The sequence below is a fragment of the Microtus oregoni genome, unplaced genomic scaffold, assembly GCF_018167655.1.
Source record: "Microtus oregoni isolate MIOR12 unplaced genomic scaffold, Mior012 000015F_ref0000493, whole genome shotgun sequence".
Lineage (NCBI taxonomy): Eukaryota > Metazoa > Chordata > Mammalia > Rodentia > Cricetidae > Microtus > Microtus oregoni.
Genome location: NW_024543074.1, coordinates 23,922,028 through 23,949,797, shown reverse-complemented (window position 1 = coordinate 23,949,797; position 27,770 = coordinate 23,922,028). Strand labels below are relative to the sequence as shown.

Here is a 27,770-nt window from a genome sequence, read left to right as displayed (position 1 = left end):
GCGAACACACAGTAAACACTTGGTCACACACCTCTCCAAATTTTACCAGCTGCCATTGAATATAGTTCTAATAAAGAGAAATGGACTTCGGGAGCTGAGAAGATTCCAGGCAGGAAGCTGCAGGAAGAAGAAAAGATGTGGGGAGGTCAGTGATAGGTACTAAGATATCAAGGATTAGAAGCAGCTAATGTGTGTATCAGTGAAGAGAAAAGTCAGTCTTTCTCCTTCCTCCTGTCCCTGTTCTTTCTTCCTCCCCCTCCTTTCTACCTAATTTTTTTCTTTTGACGGTATTTTTGCTGTATTGCTCAGGCTACCAATCCTTGCCGAAGCCTCTCAAGTGCTGGAACTGTAAGCCAAGTACCACTGTACCAGGCTCTTGTTTCTTGTTTTTTGTTTTTTCTCCCTAATGTGAGACATGATTTCATATAGTCCAGGGCTTGAACTTGCCTTATAACTGAGGATGACATTAAATCTGATCTTCTGCCTCTACTTCCCCAGTGCTGTGGTTACAGGAATGTGTTTGCATACCAATTTTTATCTGGTGCTAGAGATCAAACCCAGGGCTTAATTAATGTATGATAAATAGACAAACTATCAGCAGAACCATGGCTATACAGAGAAACCTTGTCTCAAAAACAAAAAAAAAAAAGCACCTTTTAGGGAAAAACAAACAAAACCAAAAACTTGTTCTCATTCCTTATAATTTTTGGTGTTTTTTAAAAAATTGTTATTTGTCTATGTGTGGTTCATTTCTGTTAGTGTAATCAAGTGATTGCATGTATGTAGAGAACAACTTAAGAGAGTCTTTTTTTCTCCCATCTTGTTAGATTCCTCCCATCCCAATGTAGGTTTAGATCTGTATGCCACTACAAAGAGCTATTTTGTTTGTTTTTCAAGACAGGATTTCTTTTTTTTTTTTTTTTTTTAGGATTTCTCCACCTAACAGCCCTAGCCTGTCTGCTAACTCTTGTTGAGCAGGCTGACCTTGAATTTACAAAGATCGCCTACTGCCTTCCTGAGTGCTGGGTTTTAAGGCGTTAACACTTTTCAACATTTCTGTCTTTTCCAATCAATCATTCAAAATTCATTTGAGGTATTGAGAACATGCTTCTGTATAGTGCTTTTCAGGGCACTGTACGTGATAAAATACATGGTTTGGTTTCTTCCCTAAAGCGAACTTCATTAATTGTTAGATACACAGTTATTTTGTGTTAAGTTTAAACAAACAAACTGCAAATTAAGATACATATGGCAGAGGGGCAGGAGAGGTGGCCTAGAGCAGTGGTCTTGAATCTTCCTAATGCTGCAGCCCTTTAATACAGTTCCTCATGCTGTGGTGACCTCCAGCCATAAAATTATTTCTTTGCGACTTCATAAATGTAATTTTCTACTGTTAAGAATTGTTAACTATCTGATACGTAGGATATCTGATATGCGACCCCTGTGAAAGGGTCATTTATCCCCAAAGAGATCACAGTTCACAGGCTGAGAACTGCCAGTCTAATGGTTGAGATTTTGCTGCTCTTGCAGATCAGGTTTGGTTCTCAACACCTGTATCTGGTGGTTTATAACCTGTTGTCACTCTAGTTCCAGAGATTCTGATGCCCTCTTCTGCCCTTTGCTGTTACTGCACTCATGTGTACATTACCCTTCTACAGTACATGTATGTATACATAATTAAAAGAAATAAAATAGAAATAATAAATATGGCCCAGTGATTGCTTATTTTTGAGACAAGATTTTTTTTTTCAAGACAGGGTTTCTGTGTGGTACTGCCTGTCCTAGGACTTGCTCTGTAGACTAGGCTAGCCTCGAACTCACAAAGATTCACCTGCCTCCCTCCCTGAGTTCTGGGATTAAAGATGTGTGCCACTACCGCCTGAACAATTCTTCTGGTCTTTTCAAGTAGGCAGATCTGGGTCATTACTTTCAGCCACAGTTGTAAATACTGATTTCAAGTATTATCTCAGTTTTAAAAATGTTTAAATATGAAAAATAGAATCAATAAAATAGCTTCAAGTGAAGTGAGTTGGTATAGGCAGAGATTAGTATGGATTGGGGTGATATTAAAAATGGCTGCTGAATATAATGCAGATGTTATACTAGCTATATGAATTATGGAAGTTAATATTTATTAGAATCACATGCGCAAATATTAGCATTTTACAAATAAGGAAATATAAATGTGTGACCAATTCAAACTCGGGCATTTGACCTTAAAACCTGGGCCAATAACTATGTTAGATAAATATTAGATAAAAGTTTGAAGAATGTGTAGATGCTGAGAATGAAGGTTTTTTTCTTTTTTCTTGTTTTGACATGTTTTGAGATATTAATGGGGAATGGTGAAAATGCATATGAAGTAGAAGAGACACTAAAATAGTCTGATATTCTCCTTTGTGCTTTCGTTGTTGTCAACCTTTCATCTCCTCCTGCCCTCTTCCCCTCCCTCCTACTGCCTTTTCTATGAAGTATGGTCTGGTTATGTTGCTAGACTGGCCTTGAACACTGGGCTTAAGCAGTCTTCCTGTTTCTGCATCCAGAGTGGCTGGAATTATAGGTTCATGCTGCTGTCTGTGTTCAACTTCCTTTATTCTTTTGTTGCTGTTGTTTTTTTGTTTGAGGCATGTTCTATCTACAAATCTCTGACTGTCCTGGAATTGGCTGTGTAGATGATGCTGGCCTCAACTCACAGAGATCCACTTGCCTCTGTTGGGATTAAAAGCATGTGTTATCATGCCTGGCAGCTTCCTTTATTCTTTTCCCTATTGGTTATAAAGTAGGCATGAAGTGTTAATTTGCTGAGTTTATTCAAAAATGTCAACATACCTGTTGATTTTAAAAACTGTAAACAACTGACTTCATTAAGTACAGCTAAGCTCAAGGCATGTGATTATCATAACATCATAAGTAATCATTTCCGTCTCCAAATTTTTTTTAAAAATATTTATTTATTTATTATGTATACAATATTCTGTCTGTGTGTATGCCTGCAGGCCAGAAGAGGGCACCAGACCCCGTTACAGATGGTTGTGAGCCACCATGTGGTTGCTGGGAATTGAACTCAAGACCTTTGGAAGAGCAGACAATGCTCTTAACCTCTGAGCCATCTCTCCAGCCCCATTTCCGTCTCTAAATTTATCATGTGTATATATGTATATGTAATTTTGTTTTGTTTGAGACAGGGTTTCTCTGTGCAGCCCTGGGACTGTCCTGGGACTCTGTAGTCCAAGCTGGCCCTGAACTCAGAGAGATCCGCCTGCCTCTGCCTCCCTAGTGCCAGAATTAAAGACACATGCCACTACCGCCTGGCTGCTGTCTTTATTTTAAGGGATTTCTTTGTTCATTTCTCCCATATGAATATTTGGTTCTTAGAGTGCCTCTGCATATAAGATAAAGTATCATGCTGGCTAATAAAACTTCTCTGATGTACCTACCTTGGCTTTTCAAATGTATTACTTTCTGATATTCTTTTTTTTTTTTTTTTTTTTTGATTTTTCGAGACAGGGTTTCTCCGTAGCTTTTGGTTCCTGTCCTGGAACTAGCTCTTGTAGACCAGGCTGGCCTCGAACTCACAGAGATCGCCTGCCTCTGCCTCCCGAGTGCTGGGATTAAAGGCGTGCGCCACCACCGCCCGGCACTTTCTGATATTCTTACTGGAATTCCTTATAGTTGGAGGGACAGGTCAGGAGAGATTACTGGGTTTCGTGAATCAGCTGTGGTATACTGGTGTCAGAAAGAAAGCTGAGCTGGGCGAAGTGGTACAAGAGGCTAAAACAGGAGGATCACAAGTTCAAGGCCTGCTTAGATTATAGAAGTTCAAATAACTTAGTGAGACTCTACCTCAAAATAAATTTTTGAAAAAGGTTGGTGCTATTGTTCAGTGTTAGGATATATTCCTCACATGTACAAGTCTCTAAGTTCAATCACCAGTATTTGTGTTGTTTTGTGTTTTTGAGACAGTATTTCTCTGTATAGTCCTGGCTGTCCCTGGAACTTGCTCTATAGTGCAGGCTGGACTCAAACTTCAAACTTATAGAGATGCACCTGCGTTTGCCTCAGTGCTGGGATCAAAAGGCGTGTGCCAACACCACTCAGCAATTGCCAGTATTTTTTTTTTTTTAAGAAAGAAAAAAGAAGGTCAATTGACCAAGTATCTCTGGCTTCTTTCCACAGAGGAGGAAGCTTGATGCTGTATATTATTATATGCGCAGTCTAGCAGCCAGCAACCCTATCCTGACTGCTAAAGAGAGTCTCATGAGTTTATTTGAAGAGACTAAACGAAAGGTGAGTAAGAATGCAGGCAGACCTATTCCTTCTTAGAGGAATGTCTTTCCCGCTGTGCCTAAGTGTTTAAGTAGATGACTAAAAGATACCTTCACATAGTTTCATGGAGCTTCACTGATGACTTTTTCAGTCAGTTCCTGTAAAGAATGAACTCTGAAATAGATCTTCAGGAGAATTTGCTGGGCCTTCTGAGTGTTCCTTTCCACAGCATCTTGTGATGTCTATAAGGCAACACAGATAATACTCTGTCATTTTGGTACTGTTGTAGAGTCTTTTAGCTTTTATAGTCTTTAGGCAACAAACACCTGACAGAGGGCTTTCTTATCAGCTGACTAGGAGATCTGAGCTTGTGTATCTATTGTACAGGCTGAACAGATGGAAAAGAAGCAGCACGAGGAATTTGAACTGAGTCCTGATCAGTGGCGTAAAGGAAAGAAGTCTACTTTCCGGCATGTTGGGGATGACACTACTCGCCTGGAGATCTGGATTCATCCATCCCGTTCTCGGTCCTCCCAGGGCACTGAGTCTGGGAAGGATTCTGAACAGGAAAATGGTCTGGGCACCCTGAGTCCCATTGATGTAAGTTCCTGAGAATGACGTAGTGAGCCAGACTAGCTCAGTAAATCTGGCTGTCCCAGGTCATAGAATTCTGTATATGTTGGAGCCAAGGCACAGACATGTATGTATGTATGTATGTATGTATGTATCTATCTATCTATCTATCTATCTATTTTGGTTTTTGTTTTTGTTTTTCGAGACAGTTTCTCTGTAGCTTTGGAGCCTGTCCTGGAACTAGCTCGTGTAGACCAGGCTGTCCTCGAACTCACAGAGATCCGCCAGCCTCTGCCTCCCGATTGCTGGGATTAAAGGCATGCGCCACCACTGCCTGGCTGTATCTATTTAAAGAAGAAGGATCTCATGCTGTATATTAAGCTGGCCTGAAATTCACTATGTAGCCCAGACTGGTCTCTGTGACAATCCTCCTACCTCGGTCTCTCAAATGCTGGGTATATAGGGGTAAGCCACCATGCCCTTGTGTTCTGGAGAATACTACCTACCAACCAATGCCTCCTAGGATTTCACAGGTCCCTTTGTCTTTAGCATGTGTTTCCCTTACTTACCACTATGTGGCACTGTAGAATTTAGTAAATGTAGAATTAGAAATTATTTTTGTTGCTTTGAGTTAAGCATCACCAATATGTATGAATATTTGCTGAGATTTTGTACTTAATGTTTCCTTCTTGATTGGCCTTCTATTTAAAATATGAACTAAAACATCGTGGGTAGGGTGGCTAGTCTGTTTTGTGATGAACCATTTATTATTTATTTTTCTGCTTTTTTATATCGTGCATGAATGTTTTGTTTGCAGTATGTATATGTACTACATGAGAGTCTGGTGCCCGAGGAGGATAGAAGATGGGGTCAGATTCTCTGGACTTGGAATTAAAGAGATTTTTGAGCCATTGTGGGTGCTGGGAACTGAACCTGGGTCCTCTGTAAGAGCAACCAATGCTCTTAACCATTGAGGTTGTCTTGCCTTCCCCAAGCCTTTTATGAAGTAGCCTCTTATGGCTTAGAGTATACCTGGCACTAATGATACAGAAAATAGCAATATCCCCTTGTTTTTCCTTCCTTCCTTCCTTCCTTCCTCCCTCCCTCCCTCCCTTCCTTCCTTCCTTCCTTTCGTTTTTCAAGACAGTTTCTCTTTGTAGCCTTGGCCTTCCTGGAACTCCCTCTGTAGATCAGGCTGGCCTCGAACTCACAGAGATCCACTTGCCTCTGCCTCCCAGGTACTGGAATTAAAGGTGTGTGCCACCACCACTGTGCTATCCCCTTGTTTTTCATTTTAGTGGAATGAGCAAGTACTTAGACTTAGGTATAATGAACTTTGTTTGGGGATGTGTGCCTGCTTTTCTGGGAGCACAGTAGTCATTGGTCAGTTGAAGTGTGAAGAATGCCTAGAAGATAGCAAGAAGAGGAGGGAAAGGAGAATGATAAAGTATCCTAGAAAAATTAACTAACTATGTGAAGATTCCTGAGGTTAGGGAGAAAGAACATGAAGAAAAATGCAGGAGTCTGGTTCATTGCTCAGTGAGAGAAATTTAAGTTAGTTGTAGGATTTGAGCCAGTAAATGATTTCAGAGATGGAAAGATACGAATCCAAAGGGCTTAATTAGAAATAGGTAGCTCAGAGAGAAGAAGGAGTCAAGAGTGACACCTAGGTTTCTTGTTTAGAAACTGAGGGGTTAGTGCCAGGTAACCACACCTATAAGCCTTGTACTTGGAGGCTGAGCAGGATGATTTCCACAAATTTATCTTGAGTTACATAGTAAGTTCTAGGCTAGCCTGATTTTCAGTGTTAGGCCCTATCAAAAAACACTTATAACAAAACTCTGCAATACCATTTCCCTAAACAAAACCTATACTGAGGTAGACTATAATGATGGACCAGGTTTTAAGACAATGATAATGAGTTTAATTTTAGACATAATTTGTCATTATGTGGGACATCGAAGTAGATACTCATATGGTAACAAGACAAGGAGAGTGGTTTGGACCAGAGTATTTCTTCTTTTGGGGCTAGAGATGGGACCCAGAATTGTGTGCTTGTTAGGTAAACACTTTCCATTATTGAACTATATTCCTAGCCCCAGAAAAGACTGGGTTTTTTGTTTTGTTGTTTTTCAAGACAGGGTTTCTCTATAACTTTGGAGTCTGTCCTGGAACTAGCTCTTGTAGACCAGGCTGGCCTTGAACTCGCAGAAATCCGCTAGCCTCTGCCTCCCAAGTGCTGGGATTAAAGGTGTGCACCACCACCACTGCCCCATGAGAAGACTATTTTTGAAGGCATCTTGCTACATGTATAATAATGATAAAGTGAGAGCTGACTCATTTGCTCCAGCATAAGAACAGAATAACAATTGGCATAATGCCTGGAGCCAAACGTTTTTTTTTTTTTTTTGTGTGTGTGTTTTGATTTTGTTTTTCAAGACAGGGTTTCTCTATAGCTTTGAAGCCTGTCCTGAACTAGCTCTTTTTTTTTTTTTTTTTTTTGGTTTTTCGAGACAGGGTTTCTCTGTGGCTTAGGAGCCTCTCCTGGAACTAGCTCTGTAGACCAGGCTGGTCTCGAACTCACAGAGATCCGCCTGCCTCTGCCTCCCGAGTGCTGGGCTGAACTAGCTCTTGTAGACCAGGCTATCCTTGAACTCATAGAAATTCTCCTGCCTCTGCCTCCTGAGTGTGGGGATTAAAGGTGTCCTCTACCACCGCCCAGCTGGAGCCAATCTTGTAACCTGAATTTAAGCCCTGATACCCACATTGTGAAAAGAGAGAACTGACTTATACTAGTTGTCCTATGACTCCACATATGTGTCATGGTGCACACACATATACACACAAATACAATGTAGAAAGAGATTTTAAAAACAGAATGAAGGCTGAGGAGATGACTTAGTGGTCAAAGCACTTGCTGTACATATGTTAGGACTAGAGTTGGAATTTACATAATTCAGGTAAATAGCAGGTGCACATGCCAGCCCAACTGCAATTCCCACCTTGGAAGATAGAATCTTGAGAAATCCAGAGCAGCTAACAAGACTAGTTATATTGACTAGCTCTGGGTTTGATTTGAGAGATCTGCTTTATTGAAAAGGTAAAAGAACAATTGAAGAAATTGAAGATGATTCTGGACACCAACATCAGTCCTCCATATGAACATACACCCACATGCAAGCATACATATACATACACACACATGTAAAAATGGAGAAAGGAAAAAGAACAGGATGATAAAGAAGTTGAAACTGAGAAAGAAGATCCTTGATAGTATGAGGAGGAAACAAGATCTGGAGGATAGGTAAAGGCATTAGCTGGGCAGGGGGGCAAAGAATCCTTCTTATAACTATGGAGAGGAGGTACACTTGTGGTTTACCTGGGGATACAGGTAAACATGCAGCGTTTGTAGGTGCACACAAGGAAGGGCCTTTCTGTTTATTCTTGAAGTTGGAAACATGAATTTCTAATGAGAACTGGTTAAAAATGGTGGAATAGGAGAATGTCTCAGGTTTTGTTGTTTTTCTTGTTTGAGATGGTCTCCTGTATCCCAGATTGGCCTTGAACTCACTATTTAGCTAGAATGACCTTGAACTCTTGACCTTTCTGCTTCTGCCTCCCAAGTACAACAGCATATCTTGTTTTATTGTTTTTTTGAAACAGCACTTTATACTGTAGCCCACTGACCTCTAATTTATGACAATCCCCCTGCCTCTGCCTTTTGGGTCCTAGATTACAGGTATGAGCTACAGTGTACAACTCTTATGGGTTTAATTTAAAATTTCCATTTATCTTCCTGTTAGCTTTCAATACTTTAGCTGTATTGTGTATGTCTTGGAAAGTAGTAATTGATAAGTGTAGCTTCCAACTTCCTATGTATCATGGTGTACATGGGGCTCTCTATTAATGTGAGTTCTAGCAATACATTTTCATTCCTGCTGTTAGAATCCCTCACTGCTGCTTTTGTTGTTTTGGATATTACAGCCCAAACTGAAAGCCTTTTTAAACTAACAACTATACTGTCTTTCTGGATAGGACTATGCTGTTTAATTTTTTATTATATTTATTATTGTGTGTTTATATGTGTCTGTGCCTGATATATGTGGTCCACATGTCATGGCCCTCAAGTGGCTGTCAGGACAAATTTGTGGAGTCAGTTCTTTCCTTTCACCCACCCTTCGGTGGGTTCCAGGGATCAAACTCAGGTGGTCAGGCTTGCACAGCAAGTGTTTTTGCTTGGTGAGCCACCCCACCAGCTCTCAGGTGTTTTTTTTTTTTTTTTTTTTTTTTAAATGAAAGCAAAAGACACTTTGAGAAAAGAGTATGTGACTTTCTTTGATATTGGCCACACAGTTGGGAAGTATTTCTTATATAGATGAAGCTAATCTTTTGTAGAACTCTTTTTCATTAGATGTAGTGACTGGATATAGAGCTCAGTGGTAGAATGCTTGCCAGTATGCACTGTCATCAACTTAGAGCTCCGTTCCACCAGCAAAAAAAAAAAAAAAAAAAAAATTGTTGTGCAACTCTGGTTTTATAATATATGTCTCAGGAAATACATTTTTAGTAGGTGAGCTGTCACTGATTCTAGTAGTTTATTAATTTTTTTGTACTCGTGTGAGATGTATTATGTGTATGTACGTGTGTATGCCTGTTCATGTGCGTGCATTGTGCACATGCGCACACTTGAGTGCACCTAAGGAGGTGTCAGGTGTCTGTAGCACACTCTACCTTGTTCCATAGGCAGGGTCTCTTGCTGAACCTGGAGCTCATGGCACTCATTGAGACTGATGGCTAATAGACTCGAGGGAGTCTCCTATCTCTGCCCCTTCAGCGCTAGGAGTCTAGGCATGTCTGGGATTACACTTGACTTTTACATGGTTTTCATACTTGCACAGCAAGTGCTTTTAATCACTGAACCATTTTTCCTGACCATTTTTAATTTTTTTCACTTATTAAGAGTGTGTGCGCATGTGCCATGTTGCATGTGTGGTCAGAAGAGAACCTGTGGGAGTAAGTAAGTTCTCCCCTTTAACCATGTAAGGCCTGGGACTGAAGTCTGGGTGACAAGCAAGCTTTTTACCCACTGAATCATCTCACTTGCCCTAATTTTATTTAGTTTTCATGTGTGTACACTCATGCCATGGTTAGCCTGTGGAAGTCATAGGTCAAATTCTAAGAATTGATCTTCTACTTCTACTTTGTTGAGGTGGTCTCTCTTGTTTTTTTTTTTTTTTTTTTCTGCCACTGCACAGTACACTGTAGGCAAATGTGTCCGTCAAGTTTCCAGGCATTTCTTCTACCTCTGTATCCTTTCTCACTGTGTTAGTACTGGGTTTGCAGAAGTACACCACCACTAGGCTTGCTTTTATTTTATGTTTATTTATTTATGTGTGTACATTTGTAAACACCAGGTCAGAGAGCAACCTGCATGAGTCAGTTCTCTTCTTTCACTATGTATGTTCCAGGGATTTAACTCAAGTTGGCAGGCTTGGCAGCAGGCAGCTGTATCCACCAAACCATTTTGCCAGCCCAGCATTGAACTTCTGATCCTCAATTTTCTACCTCCCAAGTACTGGTATTACAGCCTGTAGGTGTGGGCCACCCCATCCGATTTTTAAATAGTGCTTGGGATCATACTTGGAGTCTCATATATTCTAGGCCAGCATTCTGTCAACGAAGCTATGCTCTTAGCCTTTTGTTTTTAGAGAGTGTCATAGCTCAGGCTGTCCTCAAACTCCTGTGTAACTGAGGATGATCCTGAACTCCTTTACTCCCTGAGTTGCTGACATTATAAATATACATCACCATGCCCATCTCTCTGTTAATTATGTTAATGGTGTGTGTGTGTAGGGTTAGGTATGTTATTGGGATTTAGCCCAGGGCCTTGAGCGTGGTAGAGAAATAATTCTGCTGTTGAGGTACATTCCCAGGCCCAATCATTTTAATTATTCAAATACATGAAAATATTCCAAAGTAAAAATTCCAAATAATTGTGGTATATATAAAGTGTGACAATTTGTTCTCTAAATTACTTATGTAGCTATTTTGTGTTTTTAGTCTATATATCATCATGAGTGAAAATTCTTTAATTAAAAAGTACATCTTTTAGTTTTGCATTTTCATTCTAGACTTTTAGCACTTTTGATGAGCAAGCCTGCATTTTTGAAGTCGTTTTATCCACTTTAGATAAAGTGTTTGTCTCACTCTTGGGCCCCAGTCAGCTTCTGAGGTGTTTTATTTTTTTCTTTCTTGCAGTAGGTTCCAAAATCTCAGCTTGCTTTTTCAGCTCATTGTATCACATAGCTTCATAATTAAATATTGAGTATAGAGATAGTAAAACAACTAATGCTGATTTCTAACCTTAGAAACACTAGTCATGGGGAAGACAGAAACGTAAATTTTGTCAGGTGGTATACAATGGTATTTCTCTTAGAGCTGAGCCACATACACAATGATGGTCCTTCAGTAGTACCCATTTCCTAAGGTCTGCCTTCTGGTACCTACCTAGTGAGGTTGCTGTCTTAGTTGTGTAAGACTCTGTAATGTTCGTACAGTGATGAAGTTGCCTAAAAGTGCTTTTCTTAGAATATATGCTCACGTCTAACAGTCCTGACTGTGTATGACTACAGGGCAGTGTGGCAAGTATCGTGACAAAGGTAAGCCTGAGAGGTTGCAGGACCGTGCAGTCAGTGCCCTAATCTGGGCATGCTTCGAGAGGTTAAAGTGCAATGTTGGGGGCATTTCTATGCTGCAGTGAGAGCTTGAGAGCATGGGCATAGGGAACTTCAGTACTTACCAGTATGGCTGGAGATCCGATGTAAGAGGAGTTTTCCCAGAGATGCAGCTATCCTTTACCGCTTCCTTTCTTTCCTACATTGAGTCAGTACAAAGTACTGCTTAATCTGTCTTGACTTCTGCCTTCTCACTGCTGCCACCTATTCCACACTGCCATCATGCATTGTCTTCCCACACTTCTAATCCTTCTCAGAATTGATTTATTTTATTATTATTATTATTATTATTATTATTATTTTATTTTATTTTTTGAGACAAGGTCTCTCTATGTAGCCCTGACTGTTATGGAACTCACTTTGTAGACCAAGCTGGCTTGGCACTCACAGAGATTTCCCATTATCTGCCTTCTGAGTGCTGGAATCAAAGGCATGAACCATCATGTAGATCTTACTTTTTAACATGTACCCCTAAATGAGCTTCCAAAAATACTTTAAATTTTTTCCAGATAGACATTTCTGGTAATTTTATTTTCTTCTTGAAAGTCTGTGTGCATGTGGAAGCCAGAGTTTACACTGAGTGTTCTTCAGTTACTCTCCACCACCTTTTTTTGGTGGAGGTGGGGAGAAGAGTTTTTCACTGAACCTGATGCTCACCTACCTGATCAGCTAGTCTGGCCGGCCAGTGAGTCTACTTTCCTGATACTGGGGTTATAGGCATGTGTCACTGTTCCCAGCTTTTATATAGGCTCGGGGGATCCAAACTCAAGTCCTCATGCTTACACGGTAGGCATTTTACCTACTGAGCCATTTCCATAGCTTGTCTTTGAGTCTTTAGTTTGTCTTAAGAATCAAGAATAGGCCAGGCAGTGGTAGCATGCATGCCTTTAATCCCAGCACTCAGGAGGTACAGGCAGGCAAGGCGGATCTCTCTGAGTCCTTGGCCAGCCTGATCTACAAGAGCTAGTTCCAGAACAGGCTTCAAAGCTACAGAGAAACCCTGTATAAAAAAAAAAAAAATCAAGTCTAAAAATCATTGACTGTCTCTTGGGTCCCTCTTGATCTGACCCCTCCTACATACAGCCTACATCCACTCTTCCCTTAGTTCCAGTCTACCAATCTTCTTGAAAGGTTCAGACACTTCTACCAGCACTTCCTGGCGAGACCTTTCTCTGACACACTACACTTCTCACTAGTCTTGTCAGTCTTACCCCAGGAATATTTTCCTTATCACCAAGATTAGCTCTTTCTCATTGTGAATGTATGTATGATGTGTGTATGCAGATGTGGGGGCCTGAAGTCACTCTCAGGTCAAGTGTCTTTAATTTGTCTCCTTTCAGTCCCTAACCCCAGGTAAAGTTACATACAAGTACACGTTCTACTCTACTTGGCTACTGGGATCTGAACTCAGGCCCTCATAATTGCACAGCCATCTCCCCCAGCTCCATAATTCGGGTCATTACTTTTCTAATTAGTGAAGTAGGTGGCACATGCTTTTAATTCCAGCATGTGGGAGGCAGAGACAAGAGAATCTATGACTTTGAGGCCAGCCTGGTCTACAGAGCTCCAGTATAGCCAGAGTTACCTACTGAGACACTGTCCTAAAACTAAAACAGAACAAAAAGTAGTGGTAATAGGTGTAGTGTTTGAATGTTACCTTTTACTGTTTCCAAGACCTGCCCCTTGCTGGATTGAAGACTCTTTGTCTTGTCTGCAGTGCCTGTACATAAAGACTAAGTCTTAGAATGTATATCAGAGGGAAAGAATGAAGGGAAGGCGACAGAGATCAGCTCTTTTCATTATTGAGATTTGGAAATCAAGTACTGAGGGAATCTGTCAAGACTTAATTAGGTCTATGGAATGACCAAAGTGACCTTCCAGTGGAACAAAGATTTATTTTTGCAAAAAATATGCATTTATTCATTAATAATTCTAATAACTTCATTAAATGTTTAATGACAGTTTTTTAAATTAAAATGCAAACAAAAAAACCCTCAAAAAATACATTCTCTTATACTAAGAAAAATGGCCTTTTCTCTGCATTTGTTTTTGTTTTTGTTTTTTTTGAGACAGGGTTTCTTGTGGAGCCTGTCCTGGAACTCACTGTATAGACCAGGCTGGCCTCAAACTCATAGAGCTCCACCTGTCTCTGCCTCCCAGAGTGTGGGGATTAAAGGCGTGCACAGCCATCACCACCTGACTTTCTTTACATTTTTAAGGTAGGCTAGAATAGAGCTGGGTTCTTCTTCCTAATTCATTATCACAAGGTAGTGTTTTTCTTTAAATTTCATGAAGGGGTTTGCAATGGGAAAAAAAAAAAAAGATGAAGGAAACTAAGCTTTAGTCCCAGCACTTTTGAGTTCAAGGCCAGCCTGGCTTACACACACACACACACACACACACACACACACACACATACACACACACACACACAGCACAGCTAGGGCTACACAGAAATCAAAACATACTTTTTTTTCTTGGTTTTTCAAGACAGGGTTTCTCTGTAGCCCTGGCTGACTTGGAACTAATTCTGTAAGACAGGCCTTAAACTCAGAGATCTGCTTGCCTCTGCTTCTGAGTGCTGGGATTAAAATCCCACTGTGCATCCACTGCCTGGCTAAAAAAGAAAGAAATACTTTAATAGCTCTTTCAAAAAGCCATGGAATCTCTTCTTTGATACTATGTTAAAACTTTAAAAGTGGAGGTTTTGGGGGTTAGAGAGATGTCTCATTGATTAAGAACATTTGTTGCTCTTCCAGAGGACCCAACTTCCAATTTCAGAACCCATATCAGGTGGCTCACAACTACCGGGTACTTTAGCTGCAAGGAGTCTGATACTTCTCTTCTCCATAGTTACTAACAAGTACATGTACATACACATATAAACATAATTAAGAATAAACAACTTAAAAATTTTTAATTCTATTTATTTATTTATTTATTTATTTATTTATTTATTGTGACAGGGTTTCTCTGTGTAGTCCTGGCTGTCTACTTTGTAGACCAAGCTGATCTTGAACTCAGAGATCACTTTCCTGTGCCTCCCAAGTGCTTGGATTAACGGAGTGCACCACCATTGCTTGGCTTATTTTTTTTTTTTATTTTTATTAGCATGTTATACATAATACATAATAATGGGTATCATGATGACTTTTTTTTCCGAGACAGGGTTTCTCTGTAGCTTTGGGGCCTGACCTGGAACTAGCTCTTGTAGACCAGGCCTCAAACTCACAGAAATCCATCTGCCGCTGCCTCCCAAGTGCTAGTTTTAAAGGTGTTTAACACCACCGCTCAGCAAACTCTTTAATTTCTTTCTGCCTTCCCTTTGAGCTCTTCTCTGAGCCCTGGAAAGGATGATATAAGTGGTTAAGGTTAAGGCTCAGTTTCAGCAGTTACTCTCAGCACTTGATCAGTTATGTGTTTCTGCAATAGCCCGCTACAAACATGAGCCTCTGACCAAAGCTGACAGTAACAATATATTTTTTGTTGTTGTTCCCCAAGACAAGATTTCTCTATGTAGCTCTGACTGTCCTGGAACTCACTCTGTAGACCAGGCTGTTCTTGAACTCACAGAGATCCACCTGCCTGTGCCTCCCTAGTGCTGGGGGACTAAAGATATGTATCGTGTCCCCTCCCTACACACACAAGCAAAATATTTAGAAGGCAGATTTATAGACATGTTGTGTCCACTTACCAAAACATCAGTAGCTTCTCCATTAGGGCCCATCAACTCCTTAGCCAGAGGCTTTTGAATGGGTTCATAATGCCATATGTACATTCCGTTTTGTGGAGAAAATGTTGGATTGTCATCTTCCTAACAGATTTGCCAACTGCTTCACTAGCAGACTCACTTGGTAGTGTAGCACAAAGGTTCTACTGCTGAGTTATAGTGTTGATGACTGCTCTCCTTCAGCAACCTGCATGGCACCCTCTGGTACTGAATGCCACCAGCATGTTTGTAGGTTTTGTTTCTTTGAAGATAAATAGGTGTATGCATCTGTGTGAGCATGTGCAGGCCAGTAGTTACCAAATTTCTCTGGAATTGGTGTTACAAGTAGTTGTGATTTAACTGAAGTGTGTGCCATGATCTGAAAGAGCAGCAAATGCTCCAAACTTCTGAGCCATTTCTCCGGTCTTGCAGTGTTTGGTTTTTAAAGAAAATATTTCTATTGAAGAAGTTATGTTAATTCATCATTTCTAAATCAAATAAAAGCACATGCATAGTTTGTAGTGAGAGTCACTTACATTTCTACCTCCATAGCTCTGTGATGTATTTGGTAGATATAACTTTAGACATTTTTCTAATAGTCTATAGGTTGTTCATGTAAACATGTACTTTCAGAACTATGAAATAGCACTTTGTGCGTGCGTGTGTGTGTGTGTGTGTGTATGCTTGTGATACTGTCCATTGAACCCTGGGGGGTCATGTGTCATGTATGATAGGCATTGCTATCTCCCTAGTCATGAAATACATTATATAACAAAATTAATTTATAATACTCTGCAATTTGCTTTTTTAAATTATCAGTTGTACATGTGGTAAGTTTACTGTAATGTAATACATATATTCCTGAAAATCACTGTTGTACAAAGTTGTGCAATAAAAACCACAAGGCTTACAGAGAAATGAGTTGGTACCCAACACTCGAGATTTACTCAGTGACATACTAAAGGGAAAAGAGATAGGAGCCTAATTAAATGCAGCTGTTCAATTTTCTATGTGTTAAACGCTTAGTAAATATATAAATATTACATTAAGTTAAAGTTTGCTTGTGGGAGTGAGCTTCTGAAGGGTTTTGTGAAATCAGAAGGGCAAATGTTGAACAGGTGTGTGTAGGTATGGATTTTAATGAGGTGGTCAGGTGTGGAATGGAGGAGGTTGGCACATTTGTGGTCTGTGTGTGTGTGTTATGTGCACTCGTGCAGCTTTGTTCAGCTGGAGTTTTCTAGTGTCCTAGTCTGTAGCCTATGCTGGCCTTGAACTCTTGATCTTCCCTTTCTCCTGAGTGCTGAAAATAGATGCATGTGCTTTCCTGTGTTTCCTGTGAGCAGAATCACACAAACAAGCACAAAATGTGTGTTAATGGTCAAAGTGTTCCTCAGTACACTTGGTCATAATGAAACAAATCTCTCTTTTTTTTTTAATTTTCATTTTTGTTGTGTTTTGTGGTGCTGAATCTTACCTAGCGTCTCATGTTAGACAAGTTCTCTATCACTGAGCTATGTCCCGTGTTTCATTTTATTTTTAAAGATTTATTTATTTTGTTTACAGTGTTTTACCTACACGCATGCCTACATGACAGAAGAGGGCACCAGATCTCATTACAGATGGCTGTGAGCTACCATGTGGTTGCTGGGAATTGAACTCAGGACCTCTGGAAGAACGGCCAGTGTTCTTAACCTCTGAGCCATCTCTCCAGCCCCCCATGTTCCATATTTGACATGAGTATTGTACAGAACTGTTTGTACTTGTTATCTTCTCAGCGTGCTTTTTCTTTCATCATGTGTTCTTAATATGGCTATATGTCTTATTACAAACCTTTATGTCATGTATTTTCTCCTTATTTTTCGAGACAATATTTCTCTATATCCATGGGCTGTCTTAGAACTTGCATTGTATACCAGGCTGACTTTGAGTTCATATAGATGTGCCTTCTCTGTTAAACCATCATGCTCCATATGTCATGTATTTAACTTATGTAACATTTTTTTGTACATTGCTTTTATATTAGCTTGTTCAATTTTGAGTATTAGCAGCCCTACTAGAATATCCTCTTTTAAACCATTCCTAGAGTTTCTGTCATAAGTGACTAGAAATCAGGCACATAAACAAACAGAAAGTTTAATTTAATTAGGTTATTAGTAATGATAATAATGTCCTACCCAGTTTGTTCTGAATCTGCTGGGTGTGAGCTTTGGATCTTTCTTCTCTGAATGGTTGTAAGAGGGTTAGCTTGTGAGTTCCTGGTTTTAAGACTTGAAATGTGATCTGGATTGAACATCCAGCTTGTGCGTGTATATGTGGGGTACTGCCAGCGCAAGTGGCATTGGATTGAACATCCAGCTTGGGAGGACTGCTAACACAAGTGGTATCCTATCGAGATTCCACTTAGAACCCCCTTGCTGAAAAAGCTGCTCAGAGTTAGTGTTGAAAGCGTTCTGGGCATTCATGGTGGCTTTTCCTTAGCTGTGTTTCAGACTACAGGGGTACTTACTCTGAACAGTGGATTGTTGCTGTCAATGAATTAATCAAGGATATTAAATTACAGCACCAGGAATAATTCTCACACTTAATAGCAAAGATCTGTGATGAAACTGCTAAGGATTAAAAAAACAGCCTTTTTTAGATTTATTTATTTAAATTTCATTTTTTTTTTAAGTTTTTTGAAACAGGATTTTTCTGTGTAGCTTTTGGTGCTCTTGTAGGCCAGGCTGTCCTCCAATTCACAGAGATCCGCCATCCTCTGCCTCCCGAGTGCTGGGATTAAAGGTGTGCGCCACCACTGCCACCCGGCAATATTTTTTATGTGTATGAGTGTTTTGCTTATATGTATGTGTATGAGCACCACTTATATTTCCAGTGCCTGAGGAAGTCAGAAGATCCTCTGGTACTGGAGTTACAGACAGTTGTGACCCACCTTGTAGGTGCTAGGAATTGAACCCAATTCCTCTCCAAGAACAAGAGCTTTTAACCACTGAGCTGACAGTCCAGTCCCACTTTTTGAAGCATCTGATTTCTCTGTTTTTAGAATCCTGTATAGAACATAGTATTTGTCTGTCTGCTAGGGAAGGAAGAATAAGAGGAGCCAAGAGGGTTTGTCCCTGAAAGTTTAGTGATCCTGTTCTCCTGAACCATCTGCCCTGCCATTCTCAGCTTTTTCTTACATGTAAAAAAGCTGGGCCTGTCTTTACATAAACAGAAATGTTATTGAACATTTAGATATGCTGCCATCAGCCTCTGCCCTCCTTTGGGGTTCAGTCTGCACTGAACCTTGGCAGCTTCTCATATCTTTGATCTGGTCATATTTTAAACTTTTATACCTTTTAAAAATTTTTTTTATTTTATTGATATTTATTGAGCTCTACATTTTTCTCTGCTCCCCTCCCTGCCTCTCCCCTCCCCACTTCAATTCTCCCCCAAGGTCCCCATGCTCCCAATTTACTTAGGAGATCTTGTCTTTTTCTACCTCCCATGTAGATTAGCTCTATGTAAGTCCCTCTTAGTGTCCGCATTGTTGTCTAAGTTCTCTGGGATTGTGGTTTGTAGGCTGGCTTTCTTTGCTTTATGTTTAAAAACTACCTATGAGTGAGTACATGTGATAATTGTCTTTCTGTGTCTGGGTTACCTCACTCAATATGATGTTTTCTAGCTCCATCCATTTTCCTGCAAAATTCAAGCTGTCATTTTTTTCTGCTGTGTGGTACTCCATTGAGTAAATGTACCACATTTTTTTTATCCTTTCTTCGATTGAGGGGCATTTAGGTTGTTTCCAGGTTCTGGCTATGACAGACCACAAATAAAGCTGCTATGAACATAGTTGAACACATGTCCTTGTGGCACGATTGAGCATCCTTTGGATAGATACCCAAAAGTAGTATTACTGGGTCTTGAGGAAGGTTGTTTCCTAATTTTCTGAGAAATCGCCACACTGACATCCAACGGGGTTGTACCAGCTTGCATTCTCACCAGCAATGTAGAAGTGTTCCCTTTTCCCCACAACCTCTCCAGCATAAATTGTCATCAGTGTTTTTGATCTTGGCCATTCTTAAAGGTGTAAGATGGAATCTCAGAGTTGTTTTGATTTGCATTTCTCTTATGACTAAGGATGTTGAACATTACCTTAAGTGTCTTTCAGGAAATGTTCAACTTTTATATCTTTTTTTTAATATTTATTTATTTATTATGTATACAATATTCTGTCTGTGTGTATGCCTGCAGGCCAGAAGAGGGCACCAGACCCCATTACAGATGGTTGTGAGCCACCATGTGGTTGCTGGGAATTGAACTCAGGACCTTTGGAAGATCAGGCAGTGCTCTTAACCTCTGAGCCATCTCTCCAGCCCCTCAACTTTTATATCTTATTTCACCTTGTTTGTGTTCCTTCTTGCTTTTTTAGGTCACATCATTATTTAGTTTATTTACTTGTATAATATCTTTTCCAAAACTTGTTATGGTCTGGAAAATGCATTGCAGTTGTGATGAAATTTAGAATAGGTGGTTGTTTCTGGGACCAGTATTTATCCAGTTGAAGTTTACCTGTCTGTCCCATATGCCAACTTTGTGCTAGGAATGTAAAGAGGAATACAACATTATTATTTTTAGTTATTTATTATTGTATATACATATAGTGAACATGATGCATGAGGGGGGTACCTCTGCATCAGAGGTCAACTTTGTAGAATTTGTTTTGTTCTTCCACCTTTATGTGGGTCCCATTGTTGTCTTTACTGGCTGAGGCAACTCTCTGTGTGTTTTGTTGTTATTGTTTTGAGACAGTGTCTCACTACTAGCCTGACTGGTCTTGAGCTCAATGGAGATCCACCTGCCTCTGCCTCCCAAGTATAGGAATTAAAGGTGTGCACTACTACACTCAGCTCAATACTGTTATTTTTTTTCCAGACCGTTTTGTGTCTAGTGTGTCAATCAGCAAACTTTTCCCGTGAAAAGTCAGATAAATATTCTAGGTTCATAGATCTCATGTCTTTTGTTGTTACAATGCCATTGTGGTGTGAAATGAACATGGCTATATTTTAGTAAAACTTTATTGGTTAAGACAGTTGGTGATGGGTAGGGTTGATTAGGCTTTAGGCCTTGTTTGCTGGTAGACCAATGGTGCATAAAATCTCCCAGGTTTTGATGTGTAGGGGTTTTTTGTTTGTTTGTTTTGGTTTGGTTTTTCAAGACAGGTTTTCTCTGTATCTTAGGAGCCTGTCCTGGAACTAGTTGAGGGTGGCCTCAAACTCACAGAGATCAGCCTGCCTCTGCTTCCCAAGTGCTGAGATTAAGGCAGGCGCCACCACCAACGAGGCTGATCTCAGACTTGCTATGCAGCTTGTGATAGCCTTGACCTCCTGATTCTTCTGCTTTCATCTCCCTTGTCCTAAGATTAAAGATGTGTGCTGCCACGCTTGGCTTGCAGATGATTGTTATTAGGATAAATATGGTCTCTATTTTCTCCATAGGTTCATCACAACCTTCTTGTACTTAGGGTTCCTAGGTAACATTATGCCTGGAGTCTTTGTAAACAGAAAAATCTCCAACAAAAAGCACAAAAATGTTTAAGTTAAGGGTCTGAGTAGAAACAAAGGGCACTTATTTAAACTAAATTCTGCAGCTCAAGGTCAGAGAATTGTCTTGTTTGACCTAGCTAGGAACATGCCTTGAGTGTGTCACATTTGCTCTGTTTTATACATGTCTGGGCATGACTGCAAAAACTCCAAGTTTTGTTCGTTTTGTTACAGATACATTTTGGTGATTAAGTCAATTTATGAGTACTGTTAGAGAATTGGGTCTTTGGTCTAGACCTGGCAGAGCTGGGTTGGGATGTGGATAGGGGGGATAGTTTCAGAAGACTTTTTGGAGAATTTAACCAGGCAGAGTCAAAAAGAATGTTCCAAGAACAAAAAACAATCAAGATGTGGCATGGTAAAGGGTTTGCAGGTTTACCCACCTTTGGTCAGTTGAGGGACAGTGTGAAAATGTGGGAATGGTGGGATGAGGCTGAACCTTCCCCTGGTGCCTGTTCTCAGTTGGTGCTGTGGTATTGTGGGAGGAAGTCAGTGGGCTGATGTGTTAGTTTTTGTCACTGTGAAAAAATGCCTGAGAGAACTTAAAGGGAGGAAAGATTTTTTTTTTTTTTTGGTCATGGTTTTAGAGGTTTCAGCTTATGGTTGTTTGGAATCATTGTTCTGGACTCAGGCAAGGCAAAAGTATCATGGTTGCCAGAGTGTGCAGCAGAGGCTGCTCTTGCCTCCTGGTGGCCAGGATGCAGAGAAAACAGTGCCTGTGTTAGCTGGCTTCCTCTTCCTCTTTGTTTTGTCTGTCTAATGGTGCTGTCCATTCTCTGGGCAATCTCCCCTGCTTAGCTCATTCTCTGTGGAAATAATCATCCATGTGTGCACATGCCCATGTGTGCGATACACAGAAAAATGTGCTTTAGTAATCTAAGCACCTTGGCATCTCTCAGTCCAGTCAGATTGACAGATTGGTCGTCATAGCTGGTCTCTCCTAATGTTTCTGGATTTTGGAAATGATGTTTTTCAAATTTCTTGTTTACTTGTCATTTCTGCCTTGTTAATTCCGTGAAATTTGTGTGTCATCCATTATATTTTATGGGTTGGATATTGTCTGAATCTTTTTTTTTCTTTTTCTTTTTTTTAAAATATTTATTTATTTATTATGTATACATATTCTGTCTATGTGTATGCCTGCAGGCCAGAAGAGGGCACCAGACCCCATTACAGATGGTTGTGAGCCACCATGTGGTTGCTGGGAATTGAATTCAGGACCTTTGGAAGAGCCGGCAATGCTCTTAACCTCTGAGTCATCTCTCCAGCCCCCTTTTTTTTTCTTTTTCATCTCAGCTTAATGATTGATGAATGTTTAAGCTTTCTGGTTTTGTTTTGATTTGTTTGAATCAGGGTCTTTCTTTGCAGCTCCAGCAGGCCTAGAACCTCCTATGCAGACCAGGCTGACCTCAGAGTGACAGAGATCAGTTTGTCTTTGCCTCTGGAGTGCATCACCACGGTAGCTTGACAGAGGCTTTCTAAATTTTCTGTTGATTGTTGAAGAAAACTGCCAATGGCTTAGGCCAAAGTTTTTTTTTTCCTCACCCTTTTTCCATCAAGGTTTTTTTGCTATTTAAAAAAATTTTAAGATTACAAACCATGCCTGGTGGTTCACATCTATAATCTTAGCATTCAGAGGGCTGAGGCAAGAGGATTACTGCAAGGTTGAGGCCTACTAGGCTTCAGTGTAAGACCATGTTTCAAAAAAACAAAACAAAATCCCAAAGAAAGCCAGCATATAAATATTGTAGATCATAAATTTTTGCCACCAAGAGAGAATCACTTTATTTATTTGTTTGTTTATTTTGATTTTTCAAGACATGGTTTCTCTGTGTAACAGTCATGGCTGTCCTGGAACTTCCTTCATAGAACTTGCTTCATGGCCTCAAACTCAGAGATCTACCTGTCTCTGCTTCCCAAGTGCTGGGATTAAAGGCATGAGCCACCAGTGCCTGGAGAGAACCACTATTTTTAAAGAGTTATATTATTTTTAATTATGTGTGTTTCTGTTGTATGTGTATGCATGTGAGTGTAGGTGCCTGTGGAGGTCAAAAGGAGGTGTTGAATCCCCCAGAGCTGGAGTTATAGGCAGTTGTGAGCTGGCTGACTTGGGTACTAAGAATTGAACTCAGGTTCTCTGGAAGAGCAAGCCATCTCTCTTCTGAACCGAATCTCTAGCCCCCATGCTTAAATATTCAGTAGTCTGATTGGAAAATGGTATTCTAATTTCCTTAGATTGGCACAATTATCATTGTTTTCCTTTTTGGTCAAATGGACAGTTACAGTTCTGGGGGAAGGCCATCCCTCCTGCCATAGAAAAGAAGCTTATTTATCCACAGAGTAGGAAAGCATGAGCCCAGGCAAAGTCAGGCTCCCCAGTAGGTCAGTTATCACAGAAGATTATGTACTGTGATGCACATCTGTAATCCTGCTGTTTAGGATTCTTTTGTTTTGGATTCTTAGTGTAAGGCAAACTGGAGTACATAGTGTGAAACCCCATCTCAAATAAAATAAAAATGCTTGCCTCGGACATGTAAGGTCCTAGACTCGATCCTTGATACAAAACACTTGAATTTTACCTGTTGATCTCATGAGGAAGCATCTCGAACTAGATCTAATTAGAATGACATGGATTAATTTGGAACCCCTTCGGTGGCCTTTGTTTAAAAGCTGGGTTCTAAGTGGAGAGTCTCTTGGTCAGTAGAATAGACCTCTTTAGACTCTTACAAGAGCTCTGACCTATATCTGTTTGATTTTGATGCTTGGCACCTCTTAAAGGTCCAATCTAGTTGAGGGTCAAAGACCTTATACCTACTAAGCATGTGCTCTCCTACTGAACTGACCCAGCTGCCTCAACCTCTTAAAATATCTTAATCAAGTTGTATGGCTTCTGTAGCACATATAATGCATTTGGAGTGATGCAGAGATTAATATAACCCCTATGCAAAGATTCTAAATTCATGAAGTGTATATTTTTAATTAGTGGTTTTTAAATCTCAGAATTTCATGCATATTTACAACATTTTGATTATATTCTTCCTCTACTCTTCCCTCGAAGTCCTCCTAGGGTTCTCTCTCTACATCTCCCTCCCAACTTCATGTCTTCTCTTTTTTGATTCTACTGAGTCCATTAATGCTACATATATGCATAGATTTGGGGCTTTCCACTGGTATATAGACAATTAGCCATTGTTCCAAAGAAAAACACCCCCCAGTAGCCACAGTTCCATATTTATTAAAATAAATGATTAGGTAATATATACACATATACAGTTGTTAATCACCTTCCTCTTCCTTCCCTGTTTTTTGTTTTGTTTTGTTTTTGTTGTTGTTGGTTGCTTGGTTGTTTTTCGAGAGAGGGTTTCTCTGTAGCTTTGTGGTCTGTTCTAGAATTAGCTCTTGTAGACCAGGCTGGCCTGGAACTCACAGAGATCCTCCTGCTTCTGCCTCCCAAGTGCTGGGATTAAAGGCGTGCGCCACCACCACCCTGATTCCCCTCCCTTTCTTACCATTTTTTGGTGAATGATTCCTTTCAAGTCTAATGTATCTCTCAAGAGGATGGTATTTTGGTAACTTTTATTAATTTTGTTTAGTATCTTACATGTGTCAGGGTAATATAGAGGTTACTAAAGGCTTAGAAAATCTTTGATTTTAAGTCCTAATTTCATAAGCTGTTAGCTCTGAGATCTTAGGCCCAGTCCATAACTGGCTGAACTTTAGCCTCCTCATCTGTAATTATTATTTTGGTTCCCAGGTTTGAAAATCATGTTCTTGTCTGAAAATTTGCATGTGGATCTGGCTTGAATGTTTTGTGCTTTTTTTAGAGCTAGGCAGCCATCATATAGTGTTTTTACATGTTCAGTCTGAATTTTTTTGAGAATTTTTACAATTAAAAATTTATACTGCTGGGTGGTGATGGCACATGCCTTTAATCCCCGCACTTGGGAGGCGGGAAGCAGGAGGCAGAGACAGGCGACTCTGAATTCCAGGCCAGTCTGGTCTCCAGAGTGAGTTCTAAGACAGACAGGTTGAAACTGTGTCTCAGAAAAAAATATTATACTTATGACATTTTCCTCAGAGGCATCTTTTCTCTTGCTTTTTAGTGTCTTGTGCAGTTTATAAACTTCACAAGCTAAGCTTCTCCTGCTGCTGCCACTACCACAACACTAAAGAAAGCTGCTATGTGTGGGTAGCACATAAGCAAATGTCTCCTTCCTCCTTCTTACCCAGAACCTTGGTTTCAAAGCCGTTCCCTCAGACAGGATCATCTGGCACATTTTGGAGTATATTCTAGTTGTTGTGCATACATCACGAGTCATTAGGCCTGTAGGTTCAGAGCTCCTGCCAGTGTGAAGGGCAGAAATGCATTTGCCCTCCTTTACTCTGGGCAGTGTAGAATGTTCAAGAAGAACTGCACCTCTGTGTTTGCTAGTAGGCAAATGTTTCATCTCTGATAATCCAGTTGTTTTGTTCCCCTTAATTATATGATCATGGCAAAGAAAGATTAATTTTTTGGCTTCATGGATGTAAGGATTTCATATTTGTTTTAGGTTTGGTTCTTTGTTTTGGTTTGTGTTTTTGAGACAGGGTCTCACTTGTGTAGCATTGGTTGTCCTGGAACTTACTGTGTAGACCAGGTTGGCCTCTTAACTCATAGAGATCTGCCTACCTTTGCCTCCCAAGTATAGGAATTAAGGGCGTGTGCTACCATGCCACACTTCATATTTGTAAATTGGGTATCAGATTTTTTTGGAGAGGTTGCTGTGAGTTGATTTCATGTCAGTTCCTAGTTCACTTTGTAATGTGAATCTCATGTTATGCTCTCTCACCCAGGAAGTAAGTTAAAGTATGCTTCTGTGAGTGAGATTTGACTGTAAGCACACAGGAGTTATTGCCTCTGCTTTTCATAGACTATAGGAGCAGCTCAGCTAGTTTGCTGTCACAATCAGGGCCTAGGATTTTCAGAGAATATAAAATGCACTGTGAGGAGCAACTCCTAACAAGACTTAGGGCAGCTTTCTAGACCATGCTGGACTGTGGGACTGAGGTCGTCTTCTCTGCGGTTGACTGCATTGAAGTTTCTCAGAGCACACTGGCCCTGCCTTCAGACCTGTGGCACCCCTTATGACCTCGGTCACCAAACCACTTCAGGGCTTTATTTTTATCCTGGCTGTTCATTTCAAGATAGGAGGTTGATTTCTTTCCTCTAAAGTTCTCTGGGGGAAGAAACAGTGCCAGGGTGCAGTAGAGGCTGGTTAAACACCAAAACCACACTCTTCGTGTTTCTGGGCTTGAGACGTGACATAAGCTGTGCTGCAAACACCAGCTTCCATGCTGTGAAAACCTTTAGTTCATTTTATTTGCTTTGAATTTTTAGATAAGTAAAATGGCATAGGAGGAAAAGGTGCCCCTTCCCAGACGTTTAGCCAGAGCAAATGCTAAGGATTGGCATTTTCTGTAATCCAGCATTTCCCAACGTTAGGTTTTTCATCTTCTCCAAGGGTGATGGTGAGAACTCTCACAACTTATTAGGTCTCAGGAAGCCAGATTACCAACATATCCTGTTCGCGTGCATGTGTGTATTCTGTTACCCACAGGCCACTTTCCACCCCACATGACCTTCAGTCACCATCCGGAAAGTCTGGACCCAGATACCAGTCAGAATTTCCAAGCTTTGGTTTAGTTTAGACATTTTAGAAAGACAATGGCAGTAATTGTAAAGAGAAGTCTTCTGAGTGGCACTCACAGCAAGTATGGAGTAATCCATCCTGGAGGAGGAGGCGGAGGGATGGTGTGTTTTTCCAGTAACGTGTTTGAAAGCGAACGTTCAGAAGAAAGTGTGAATCAGCTAAAATTCACAGAAAAGAGAAAGGGTGATCGGAGAATGATTTGGTTAGAAATCAAACACATTCTTCAATTCTTGGGTCTTAATTAAATTTACTACTTTTTAATTTTGTATATGTGTGTCTATGGAGTTTAAAGAACATCTTACGGGAGTTGGTTCTCTCTTTTCATTGTGTGGGTCCCCAGGGATCAAACTCACGTTGTCAGGCTTAAGGGGGCAAGCTCTTTACCTGCTGAATTATCTTACCATACTTAATTCTTAGGTATTTAAGCTTCTAGTCTTTTAAAAACATTTTTGGTAAATATTTTTTATTATCCGTAGTTGTATATATATATGTGTATAGGTATGAGCATGTGAGTTCAGATGCTGGCAGAGCCAACACATGATGACCCTGGAGCTGGAGTTGTAGGCAGTTATTAGCTGCCTAGTGTGTATGTATGCTGGGAACCAAACTCAGATCTTCTGCAAGAGGAATACAAATTTTTAACAGCTGAGCTACTTCTCTAGCCCCATTAAATTTTTGTAAAATGATTTTTTGTGAGTGTGGTTTATTTGAGATGTGGTTTCTCTCTAGCTTTGTAGCCTGTCTGGAACTAGCTCTTGTAGACCAGTCTGGCCTTGAACTCACAGAGATCCACCTGCTTCTGCCTCCTGAGTGCTGGAATTAAAGGCATGTACCACTACCGCCTGGCTAAAATGAATTTTTATTTTATAAAATGTTGGGACATTTTGTCTGAATATCCAGAAGAGGGTGTCTTTAGTAGTAGTTTCTTATCAAACCACCAGCCTGCAAATAATGACACAAAAACTTATTATTAAATATGAAAGCTCGGCCTTAGGCTTGTTCCATTAGCTCTTATAACTTAAATTAACCCATATTTTTAAATCTTCATTCTACCATGTGGTGTTACCTTTCTTCCCTCTTGCACAGCCTGTTTCCTCTTTGTGTTCCCTAGCATCTCCGTGCGTGCATAGATTTCTCCTCCTACTTCCTTTCTCTGCCCAGAAGTTCCACCTACACTTCCTGCCTAGCAATTGGCAGTTCCACTTTTCATTACACTAAT

At 40.3% G+C, this 27,770-nt stretch overlaps 1 protein-coding gene across 3 annotated transcripts in view; it reads left to right on the top strand.

Annotated features, from left to right (window-relative positions):
* Positions 1-27,770, top strand: part of Smg6 (SMG6 nonsense mediated mRNA decay factor) — a 251,623-nt gene that overhangs the window by 14,840 nt on the left and 209,013 nt on the right. For all 3 annotated transcript variants that reach the window (XM_041663953.1, XM_041663955.1, XM_041663954.1), the window contains exons 7-8: positions 4,177-4,287; positions 4,654-4,866. In XM_041663953.1, coding sequence (XP_041519887.1) covers positions 4,177-4,287; positions 4,654-4,866 — 324 coding nt within the window. The remainder of the gene's footprint in view (positions 1-4,176; positions 4,288-4,653; positions 4,867-27,770) is intronic.